The 12711-nt window shown below is 43.7% G+C and overlaps 1 protein-coding gene across 3 annotated transcripts in view; it reads right to left on the bottom strand.

Annotated features, from left to right (window-relative positions):
• The window catches only part of IQCH (IQ motif containing H), a 63681-nt gene that overhangs the window by 10591 nt on the left and 40379 nt on the right, over positions 1-12711 (bottom strand). For all 3 annotated transcript variants that reach the window (XR_008451895.1, XM_054077873.1, XM_054077872.1), the window contains exons 11-12: positions 8596-8716; positions 7175-7461 (exon numbers count right to left, since the gene is read on the bottom strand). Coding sequence is in view for 2 of the 3 variants with exons in the window: in XM_054077873.1 (XP_053933848.1) it covers positions 7175-7461; positions 8596-8716 (408 nt within the window). In the remaining variant the exon portion in view is untranslated. The remainder of the gene's footprint in view (positions 1-7174; positions 7462-8595; positions 8717-12711) is intronic.

Below are 12711 nucleotides of genomic sequence, written 5' to 3'. Positions count from 1 at the left end.
GGATTTTTGATTCTCAGTTAAAGCTTTGCCCCCTAAAAGAGGTGAACCAGGGACTATCGCAGACCTTGGATATCCAAGTTTACTACAGACAAAGCAAACTCATTTCTCTTCACCCAGACCCTGATGTTACACCTGCATTGCTCTAACCTTACAGTCAGCACCAGCGCTGTCTGGAAGCTTTGTTAATGCATGAACAGAGGGCAGGAGGCAAGTTCAACTGAAGGTGGACAATGAGACAGCTGAGAAAAAACACAGAAGGTGAGCAAAGAGGTCCCTGCAACTGTCGTGCATCTGGGTAAGGCATGAGCTGTGTTCTGGTGGTCTGCAAAGGATGGGTTGAGTATTTCACAGCAGAAAAAACATTAGAAACTGCAGCCTGGCAAAGATAAACAGTTCCAAGACAAATTCATTACACGCTGGTACAGGTTCAAACTGTACTAAGGATGGGATAGCACAGCTGTTTTGCAGGAGGCACTCAATGAATCCCATGTTGTCCGTAACTACAATTAAAGTACGTGCAAGTGATGTTGTTTTAATTTCAGATGCAGAGAAGAGACCCTTTAATTACTCGTGTGACACTTCTTACACAACCTGAGCAAAACCCCAGCATGCCTGGCTCTAGCGCCTCACTGGCACCTTCCCAATCACTGCTCTGGGAAGGCACTGGAGCGCTCCTGGATCCCTGCACCATGGGATGCCTCCAGCCTCTTCTCTGCCCAGGAAGGGACTATGCCACAGCAAAGAGGAGAAAATGCTTTAAGCAGAGCGACGTGCATGCTGGAAATCAGGAGAGTGACTAAATGCTGCTCTGAGGAGTTTCTGCTCACTTTCAATGCATCAGGTAGTTGCTTTGGACACAGTTTCATCATTGCAACCCAAACACTCTCATCCCGTTGCCTACAGAATTAAGGACCCAAAAGGGAGAACTGATGGCCTTACTGTGTCATGAAGATGCCCATCCTCTCCCCTGCCTGTTGCCCTCTAACACTGCAAGGACGGAGAGCTCAAAACACCTACTTAGCCACAGTTACATTCTGCACAGGTAAGGGCATCATATTTGTCGCATTTTTAAATGCAAGGTGTACATTGCCGCAGCTCTGAGAACAAGGCGGAGGAAGGCAAACTTGGCTGGAAGCCACCTGTCCACCTCCTCTCATTCTGGGCCTGAGCCTAAGGCTGAACCACCCCTACTGCAAGGTAAAGCAGCCAAGTCATTACCATGTGCCAGCTGGGATCACCCCCAAGGACTCTCTTCCTGGCTCAGGACTGTGAGAGAACACGATATTGTAGCCATGTCCCTTTCTACTCTGGATGTGTCCCAGAACATCCACAAAGTGGAGAGAAAGGAAGAAGGATCAGATGGCATAAGAGTCCAGCTTTACCCTAGCAGGGAATTCCCTGGTGCCACGGAAATCCAAAAGTGCCCTTTAAAGCCCCTTTGTACAGCTACAGAAACTGGAGAGACACAGGGCCTGAGCAATGAGTCCAACTTTATTTTCATGGGTAATTTTTCCCCCATTTTATCAGTCCAAATGCAGGGCAGATCATTAGTAACTGGTTGATTGATTTCTTGGATGGAACAATTTCCAAGTCCTGTTCCAGTTCCTAATGGTCACAAATAACCTACTTACTCATTTGGGCTGTTCTCTTTGCAAGCTAGAAAGTTCATTTGGGTTCAGTTCTCTAGTAACATCTATTGGCTTACAACAGGTTTTCTTGCAAAGTAATAGAAAATGGGTGTCGCAAGCTTCTAGAATGACTTGAAAATCTGAGCTGTGGTGCTTGGGTTGTTTGGTTTCTTAAATACAACTCCATGGTTTATAAAGCAATGCCTGCGGAGGTCAGGCAGGTGATAACCAGATGAATTATCATCTTCTCCATTAAATCAGGAGCTGTTACAAGAAGGCCTGTGCAAATGTCACGTTTAAGTAAAGAATGATACAATTACACAGATTAACAAATATCTGTTACTTAAGTGCATTCTCATTTTCTGAGGATGTACAATAAGGGCCTGTATCCAATTGTAGGCCATTTATGATTGTACATACCACACCCTGATAGGACTGCATGGCACATTAGTGTATCATAAGGAGATTTCACCCCTGATTTGAGGACTTTCAGCACTCTTACACATTCAGAAATTAAACTGGAACAGAGCTCACTTGTGAAGTTTAGAAATATTTGATTTTCAAACAACAAATGAAAATTCAAAGATAACCAAGTCTGGGGGTTCACTAAGACTTAGATTTTCAAAAGTAGTTTTTAGACAGTCTTAAGAGTGGATTTAGCTCAAGCCAAACAAAGCACAGATTAGGACTTTCCAGAATGCCACCGCCGGGAAAAAATAGTTAGAAATACATCCTGCAAGAATTACTGGCTGTTTGTCCAAGGGAATACAGTGAAGTGTGGAATTGCTCCCTTTTACACTGACTGCCAAGTGCTGCCCGGAGCCGCTCCCCTTCAGCCTGCACAGCTCACGAGCCTGTGCCTTACGATGAAGACATCTCATGGTAAAGACCTCTCACAGTAAAGACATCTCAAGGGAATGAAATCACAATTCGAGTGTAATTCTTTACAGCTCCTATAAAATGCTTCAGCTTTAACGCGGAAACTTGAGAAAGGAAGGAAACATAAATTCTTAGGGAGTTACTAAATCACAGCTTTTCTCTTTCCAGTTTAACTATTTTGTCTGCATGCAGTACCGATGTCTGAGTTGATGTAAAGAACACGTCTGCTATTTTTAAAGCAGTAGTTGAACGACGCTGTGAAAATGACAATTAGTAAAATACTAATGCAACTTGGATGTTGAAAAGAGCTTCTTTTACGACTTTTAAAATCCGCAATACAGTTTTTATTTCAGCAGCGATCGCAGACAGGATCTTATCCGGCTGCCATCTCGTGGCAGCTGCTGGGATGGGCTGGTGCTGAAACCATAGAGCCCTAGAACTGGCCCCAACCTCGATACCGTTGAATATGAGCTTGGAGGATGGTTAATGAAAACACTATGCCTCTGGTTTGAAAATAACACACAGAAATGCTACATTCTGCCTGCAGAAATCTCAAGACACAGACATGAATAGAGAAGAACGCATTACACTGAAAACATCTCTCAAAGCTTTGGCAGAATTGCACCACCAGAGCCGACTGATGGACTTCCGAGACATCCCTGCTTTTCTGCTCTTCCCAACTCCAGGCCTCTGAGGCCAACACTGCCTGGCAGCCCTGAAGCTTGCTCCTCAGGGTCCTTTTAAGCCACTGGACTGGAACGGAGGGAAGAGTCCCCACCTAAACATGCCCAGCTCTATAAGTCTGTTCAGTTTGTTTTGCCTCATCTTTTCCTCTGCACCTAAGCTGAACTGAACCCAGTGTCCTCTTAGTGTTGCTGCAAGAGGTACGGGGCTGTGTGAGCTATCAGAGCAACAAAAAGGTGACTTATGACCCTGCTTCTCCAAATGATCTGCCCACAGATCTGTGGACATGAGTAAGTTTATGCATTCAAGCAGTCCCACTCAATTAAATGGACTTACTTAGGTGTAGCTCCTTGATGAGCTGGGATCTGAGCAGCGTTCAGTCAATACTGAGCAAGACTTCACTTCAAAGGGTCAAGACCTTGCTTTTAAAGATCAATGTTGGAAAACAGAGTGGGAATTGGAAGCGATTCAGTCCAAGTTGTGCACCTAATATTTCTCCTCCATTTTTTCCCCGAAGGCATTACAAACAGCGTGTCTCCATCTCCCTTCCCCTTGGGAGCAAATCACAGATGCTCATAACCGAGTTAGAAATAGATTCCTGAGGCAAACAGAGAATTGTGTCAAGTCCCCAGCCTCCTCTGCCCCTTGGGTCCGCGCTGGGGTGCTCAGAGGCAGGCAGCCTGGAGCAGCCGATGCCTAATCCCATGGGTACCTTCACTGTGCTCTGGGGTGGGCAGTGCGGGGAGCAATGCAGGCAGCGGTGGGCTCCGTCTTGCCACCCTCCCCAGTTCACCCAGCACTGCGATTCCAATCTTAGTCTCAGTCATACATGAAATAATAACAAAAGGCAAAAAATTAAGTAGAAGGTGCAGGACAGAAAGGTTTGAAGACACTCAGATAGGACTTAGATCCTCCTACAGGCACTACTCTCAATGTTGTTGGCTGCAAACCACAAGCTACTGCAATTCTGCTGTACTTTAAGGAAGAGCTGTACAAGGTTGGAGGATGATGCAGTCTGTACATGTCTCTGAATTAATAGCTGTATGTAGGAGCAGTGGCTGACAGGCTGGCCAGGACCACACGCGCAGGGATAGACTGAAAAGCTCCCCTGTCTGCGTGAGGGAAAGGGAACTGGGAGAGGCTTGGGTATCAAGTAGAAGCAAATGAAAAACACTGTGAAAATAGGAGGCAGTATCTTATATCTGAGAAGTTACAGCATTACGCAGCTCCTCCAGGCCTAAGGACAGCATCTCTCTTGTCACCTTTTGGTCAGTGTAGACCACAAGAACTGTGAAAGAGTGAAGATACCGCTGTCTGCAACATGCACAAAGCTCTGCAGTGACTCAAACAGAGGCGACTGTCTCATGCCTTCGTTCCCTCTGGCTCTCCTGTTGTCTGACAGACGTGCATTGTTCCTTATGCATCACACTGTCTCTTTGCTACCTTTGAATGGAACACAACAAAATGACAACAGCATGTTGAAGGAAAATACTAACAGTAGCAACCTTATAAAACATAGGCAATACCCCACTGTTTGTATAAATAATAATCATGCTAATGACATATAGGATTTTTAAAGGCTTTCAGATGAAGAGCCTGAAACTCACATACAGGCATTGCTTTCTTCTGCACTAAGGTCCACTTTGCACAATGCATGGGGAAGTGTGTGAAAGACATGGATTGCAGCACAGAGCAGCTCACTTCACAGTGGCAGAAATGTGTTTTCACTTATTTGGCCCTTCATATTTCCTAAAGAGCTGTATTTACACAGTATGTAACTTTATGAAGGTTTTGAGGATTTTTAAGTATTTAAATACTCAGACGGTATTGGGAACAGATGTTCAATCATGCATTTAATTTTTAGTTCCACTGAAAATATCCTATATTGGTTGATATTTCCTGTAAAACATAACTTTGAAAGAGTGCCCAGGTACACTGCACTTCTAGGAAATGCCTCTGAGTTACAGTGGGCACTTCTGAAATTAGTGAGCAAATGTTTGGAGAGTCTGATAGGATTTCTTGTTTGTAAAAAAAATAGCGCTTACAGAAGCACAATCTTTTGTGTAATCTCTCTCACATAAGACAGATGGCATCATTAATTGCCTCTACATCTAGTTAAATCTTAAAACCCATACTTAAATAATGGTAAAGTTGTGGTACCTGCTGACAAACATAGGAAATATTAAGACAGACTCTATTGGAAAGTAGGGAAGAAAAGCAAGACAGAACATACAGGAGTAATAAAAGGCCACAAGAAACAGCAACTGATTCATTCCATCCTTATTGATGCCAGGAAATGTCACAACATTAATAATCAAGGAGGCATTTCTGTGTTACGGTGAACTCCTGGCTTGAGTGAAGCAATTGGCAAAACTCCCATTGACTTCAGAGGGCGAGAATGTCAGGCCTTAATCTTTTTAAAGCAACGTTACATGGAAGTTGTCCAATGTGGCTTATCCGCAATTCTAATTATGCTGCCTGTGTAAATACATTTTGGGAGTCAGGTGTAACTGTGATCAGTATTTCACAGCTAACCGTATTCCCGTTCTCTGGGTTATCACAGTCACCCCACAGGGGTATCGGTTACAAGCCTGGTTTTAAGCCTTCTCTGATCTTAAAATGGAACATAATTATCATAGCACAGCCAAAGAGCCAGCTTTTGCCAATGGATACCATATGCTAACTCTTTGGTTTTAAATGCAAGCCCTGTATTTAAAGCCTTTTGCCACACCGTCCAAGTTGTGAGCTTCAGAGGCCCAGGAGGAGACACCCAAATGGCTTTGAGTGCTTTCAGCCACCCCAGCTTCTCAAAGCCCAGCCCTGCTGCATGGCCCATCCCAGTAAATACGGATAAAAGAACACTGACAAAAGAACTCTGATAAAACCACTCAGAAGCTGGTGCAGCCCACGTGGCAAACTCATTAGGACAGGGATCTACACAGGGAATTCCCCAGGCACAGTTATGCTAGACAGTTTAAGCTATCGCATGAGCACATCTTAAGAAGTCACAGCCCCTCAAGTGAGATGATGTGAATGCACTGCATTCCTTGCTCCCAGGCGCCTCCGTCTGGGAAGCAACGCAGATTCATTTCAATCTCTGCAATGATTCCTTTGATCATATGCACTGTCACGTGCCACACACTGACCTCGCATTGTATTTTGATAGTGGGGGATAATTTTGTATCTGGTATGAGATCACATCTATCTTTCTTGCAGTGAATTCTTCTCTCAGACATTCTAAACGCCAAATGTTGAGCAAAAAGGGTTTGAATGAACATGTCTTCATTTACAGTGAGGCGATATCCCACAGTCAGCTGTTCACTACCAGCTAAGAGCCAGTAACTCCTGATCCTGGGCTGAGACATGATAACTGGGCTGCTATCCATTACTTCTCTCTACTTGAGCTTGTGATGTAAACCAAATTGTTTATCACTACCATCCTATTTGCTATAAGAAATTCTCAATATCCCCTCCTCCTTAAGATTCATCCTCAAATCTGCATTCCTCCACAGACACAGCTTTACTTGAAAGAGTACAGTAATCCCTGTAATTATTTTTACAGAGCAAAATACAAGAGATCCAGAACATTTTGCAACTAAAATCATCATCTTAGCCATAAGACCATTATCTGTAATTACCAACTTAATGCAGAATGCACTTATTTTAGAGGAAAAAAAGTCATTAGAGGAAATGCAAATACTATTTTCTTATCCCTCAGCTTTGAAAGAAGGCTTTCTTGGTTTGTTACTCTTTCAGCTGATGAAAAAGGTTCCTTGGGGTTGAGCTGGCAAATCAGGTCTAAATATTATGCTGTTTTTAGAATAACCACGTTCTTTACCTCCCTCCACATGCCTCACTGCTCAAAAATAAAGTTTGCTCAAATGGGCAAAGCTTTCTCCCAATATCGGTTGGAATTAAGAAGGAAAGCAGCTACTGTTTAATCTCAGGGGGATAGCACGAAGTAACGTATCTGCTCCACTCACCTGCTGCTCCATTGTTTGAGGGTGGATGAAAGTCACAAAATCAACTGAGAAGTAACCAAGCACTCCTTTTGATTTACAGGTTTCTCCAATTTTTAAGCAGAGTGAATTGAGAAGTGCTGGATCGACAGAACGTTGTGGAACAGTAGTGCCAGATGATCGCAAAGGACCGTCAGCATGGAGCTGGTCTCCAGATGACACTATTTTTATCTTGCCTGTTGGCTCTATCAGCATATCCACCGTAAGGTTTGTGACGTTTTCCGAGAGCGGGAAGGCTTCTATCACACCACCTAGCAAGAAATGAATGAGCTGTTAAGCTGGTAATCAAATTCACATGTGATGCTCTTCAGAGTGCACAGAATGAAACCATCCAGCTCCTATTGTGCTCTGACATTGCAGGGAAGACTGCTACGGAAATACAGTGAGTAAATAAATGTAATGAGAGCAGCATAGCTAGAACCCATGAATCTCTAGGAAAAGAAAGAAGATATCTCATCTTCTACAACCCCGTACAGTTCAACTGGTGGCTTTTGAGCTGCAGATGCTTTGCAAGCAATTCCAAAATGGATACATCACATATCTGACCAGAGAAACATGCTCTTGTGCAGTATGAACACATCCTGGGCTGTCCTACACCCCAGCTAAATGATAGGCCCAGAACAGCAGTGAAATGCAATGTTGGGACCTCGAGGGGAAGTGGTATCCCCTGCTGTTCCTGGAGATTCCCATCCATATGATGGTCTGTGATGAGAAGTCTGCCTTTTAGTAGGAACTTGGTGTGTAGCTCAGAAGGGCAGGAAAGCTGACAACACTTCTAGAATGATTGTCTGTAGGAAAACCACAAAGAAAACTGCCTCTGCCTTTTTACTCCATAGAACGCCATAACTCAGGATAAACACAAATGTAATACAAATTGGTATTATACGTGTTAACTAGTATTATTTTTTCAAAGCACATTTGACTTCATGAGATGGATGTATGGAGCACCCAGAAACAATACAGAGCTCCCTCCCTGATCCTATGGGAGGGAAACGCGAGTCTCATGGATGTTTGCTCACCAACACCTAACAGAGATGGAAATATTCTCACACCCATGTGCAAGCTCACATGCAAGCGTTCCCTAAAGCCCTTTGCCAAGTGCAACAGCGTTTAGCACTGTAACCCAGGACTAAGGAGCTGGTGCTTATTGATTCAGGATCATGTGAGAAAGATAATTCAGGATTAATAGAGGTTAAAAGCTTGGATAGGAGATATGAATGATAGAATAGTTGCCTATAATCATTCGTAAATGAACACTTGAAGTATAATGGAGAAACAAAAGGAGATAAATATTTAAATGGGCCCGAGATTAACATGAATATGGCATACAATATGGTATAATTACTCCTTGTAACACTTAGCAGTGACTTTGCAGTCTTATTTACCTTGACTAAGAAATGTTTGGAGGAATTTTTCCCATGTAGGGAATCGTTTCTCATTGACTGGCTGTACGTGCTGTGCTAAAAGGCCCGGCAGCTCCTGGGAGATCTTCACCAAAGCTGGCTCCTGCAGAAACAAATTAAATAGAACCACAAGCAATTTTACTACAGAAATGAAAACTGCTTGTGGGGTGATTAAAAACCAGGCCTCCAACAGGCAAAAAAAAATGTGGTTACTGTTTACCCACAGTCAGGAAGCCTTTTTTAATTTTTCTACTTAGTACCTTTCCCTCCCATGGAAAACTGTTCTCATCCAGAAGACAATCCCCTCCCCTTCAGTTGAGCATCTATTTCATTATAATTTATATCAATAATTTGATCTGGCAACTGAAAATGCTAAGCACTTGGTAACTGCTCAGGGATCAATACCGGCACTCAATAACTTCTGCATTGTTTATGTTTTGAAACCCAGCGTATTGAAATAGTCACATATGCCAGAAATGGTTTTACTGATTCTACGTTTGAGCTGTTCTATCAAACCAAACACTCTTTACTTATTAAAAAAAAAACCAAAAAAACATGGAATAATCAACCCAAAGCATTTCCCTAACGCAGGCGAAATCCTTATACACTCTCCAATCTGTAACAAATTCACAACTGTATTTGTGCCTCTTTGGTAGGCTTGGATTAGTCACAGTGTAGCTAGCTAGCTACACAAGTTAACTTTCTCCTGGCTTCAAATTCTTTATATATTATCACACACAGAGGCCAGCCCCATTAAATACAGACACTAACTGTACTGCTTTTACTGTTCAAAACTGTCCCCGAAGTACACAAGCATATAAAGTGCAAGGACCCTGACTCGATTGCTTCAGGCTCCTTCTCGTACTGCTTCATAAGCATTCGCCTGCCTCCCCCCTCTGGGTCTCTTTGCTTCTGTTTTACACCCTTTCTCTTCAGCACCCCGTGCTTCAGAAAAGGACCACTGTCCTCTGATCTGTCCTCAGCCACAATAACATTACCTTGAGCTTGGAAGGAACACGATAAAACCTTACAGCTAACATCTAAGAACAGGGAAAAAAATAAATCTGTTTTTCCAGCCCAATGGATTTGAAGAGATGGGCTTTGTCACAAAGCATGACCTTAACTTGATGGCAAAACCAAAGGACCATATAAATGTGAGATCCGAGTTCAGAATTTACCCAGGTTCTGATCTTACACTGTTCATTTCCTTAAAATCCATGAGGAGGAATTTAGGGGTTTGGCAGTTCCACTGACTAAAACAACACAGCAACGAGCAAATACCATTTGGCCTTATCTTGAGTTGTAGTTGCTAAACCAAGGAGTCACAAAATCAGGTGGTTCATTGCACAGTGAAAATAAACGCAGCTTTGGAGAGAGGATCTGAGCCATGAAGGATGCCATGGAGCCACTGACCTACAAATCAGCTGGCACGCGTCCGTGCACTCAGCGATACCCTCTCTCCCACTGACTCTCATCCCACAGCTGGGCGTGCAGAAGCATTTGGGAGCACTGTGACCAAGCCTGTACAAGTCAAAATTAAACTTTGAGCGTGTGACCACTGGTTTCCATTGCAACAATTCCAAGGGACATGAGGGCCGTGGCACCAGCTCCACGCAACAGCACTGAGGACAGCTGTATCTCCTTATTGACAGAGCTGTTTTCGAGGCTCACACATGGCTGTGAAAGAACGCTTCCTGAAGGCAGTGCAAAACCAAGCAGAACTACCAAACTTTGATGTGTACCAAAGGGCACACTTACCTGGCTCCCAAATGGAGGTGGAGTAGGACACAGAGTCCATTCACCTCCTCTGTAAATGAGGAACACTTCATATGCCACTGTTCTGTGTGTGTGATGAGCATGAGACAGGCAAGACTTGTACTTCCACAGATGAGTGTTGCTTGCCTAAATGAAGTCAAACAGCATTTGAAGGGAGCTTGAACACAGAATGAACTCAGCCCATCCGTTAGAGCGACACAGATGCACAAAGCCTGGCTCGGGAGTATGTTGCAGTTCAAAGCACCCTCAGTACTTACTGACTGCAAAGGATGCATGAATCGAAACCAGTTGCCTTATGGAAAGAAGAGAGGGGCTTTGAAAGAAATAACTATTTGAAGGAAATCTGAAAACGATTCTTGTGGAGTCAAATCCAGTGTAACAGTGCTTTTAATGAGTAATGCCCAGATAACCAAGGTGTGAGCAGAGGGAGCAGAGGAGTCAGGCAGCGCTTTTTAAGGATCAGCACCTGGAATTCAAGTTCAAGTTTTTTTGCCACTGTAAGCTCTAAAAAGGCAATAATCCTGATTATAGGGAGTTTTAGTAGGCAACTTCAAGCCTAGATCCAACATTTACTCATGAAGTCAACACTTTTAAAAGGACTGGTGTTTGGTAGGCTAATTTCATTTAAATTGGACAGCATCTCCAGCAAAGATTAACAATGTTTTATCTCTTGATGCAGCCCAAACCAATTCAGGATCAGAGGCTCAATGGAAAGAGGGAACAGTTTTTCAAAGCTTCCAGGTGATGTTTCTTAGTACCAGTGACAAAGAGGCAGCCCAAATGCTGTTTATGTCACGTAGAATCCTTTACATCTACCGCAAAATGCTTTGCTTCTTTCTATAACAATGAATAAGTATGGAATGAATTACACCTTTTTCCTCCTAAATACAAAATATATTCTTACCCTTCTGCAAGGTGAATTGTGCAAGGTTTCCTCAGAAAGGCAGCTGCAGTGAAAAACTAGGACCAAACGTGGCATTTGTTGAAGGCACTGGTAGGAAACCCACTTGAGACAGATCAGTCAGCAGAGAGAAACCTGGTGAGAAGACAAGCAAGAAATGGAGAGAAGGAATAAACATAAGAAGAAAGACCTGGGGACAGAAAGAGGCTGCAGAGCAGAATGCATCACAAAGACCTAGGGCTTTTTAGCTAAAAATCAGATTGAAAGGAAGTTATTTAGACCTTGCAAGCAAATAGAGTGAAGAAAGTAACTCCAAATAAGTAAAGGCGACTGGGGCAGAGAAGAATGAGATCAACAGACAGATCCTCAGGGATACAAAGTGCCACAACTCTGCTGAAGTCAATGAAGCTATGGCAATTTATGCCACTTCAGTGGCACTAAGACAATCCATACCATTTATGCAGTATATACTTCATATTGTGTTCAGTGGAGCTATGAGAACTTATTCCAGCTGCCTTGATGCGAATTGGTCCAGCCAAGCTTACTCTTATATTCCCAAATGCACCAGCAAACATGGTTCTATTGGAAGAGGCTGGTGACTGCTGCCTGTCTGTCCAAATAACTTTCATTATTTCCTGTTTTGCTAATTAAACCATTTTTCTAATTCAGACAGGTACACACTGGCCAGAATCACCACCTATTGCACTGAGCAAAACAAAACGTGATTGAGAGTAGCCCTGTAGAGAAGGCTGTGGAGTGCTGGTGGATGAGAAGCTTGACATGAGCCAGCAATGTGTGCTCACAGCCCAGAAAGCCACCTATGTCCTGGGCTGCATCAAAGGAAGCGTGGCCAGCAGGGCAAGGGAGAGGATTCTCACCAACTGCTCTGCTCTCGTGAGACCTCACCTGGAGTCCTGTGTCCAGTTCTGGAATCCCCAGGAAGGATAGGGATCTGTTGGAACGGGTCCAGAGGAGGCGACAGAGATGATCCTAGGGCTGGAGCACCTCTGCAGGGTTGTTCAGCCTGGAGAAGGGAAGGCTCCCGGAAGACCTTAGAGCAGCTTCCAGTACCTGAAGGGGCTCTAGGAAAGCTGAGATTTTTTTACAAGGGCATGTAGTGATAGAATGAAGGGGAATGGCTTTGAATTGGAAGGAGGAAGATTTAAATTAGACATCAGGAAGAAATTCTTCATGATAAGGGTGGAGAGACACTGGCAGAGGTTGCCCAGAGAAGTGGTGGCTGCCCCATCCCTGGAGGTGTTCAAGGGGGTTGGATGGAGCTTTGAGCACCCTGATCCAGTGAGAGGTGTCCTTTCCCACGGCATGGGGTGTGAAACTGGATGCGCTGTAAGGTCCCTTCCAACCCAAATAATTCTGTAATTCTATGAAAGGTTTATACAAAAAGTGTTTGGAAGTGAGAC

This window comes from Cuculus canorus, chromosome 12, assembly GCF_017976375.1.
Source record: "Cuculus canorus isolate bCucCan1 chromosome 12, bCucCan1.pri, whole genome shotgun sequence".
NCBI classification, from domain to species: Eukaryota; Metazoa; Chordata; class Aves; order Cuculiformes; family Cuculidae; genus Cuculus; species Cuculus canorus.
Note: the sequence above shows the minus strand (reverse complement) of the source record. Positions and strands in the feature narration are given on the sequence as shown.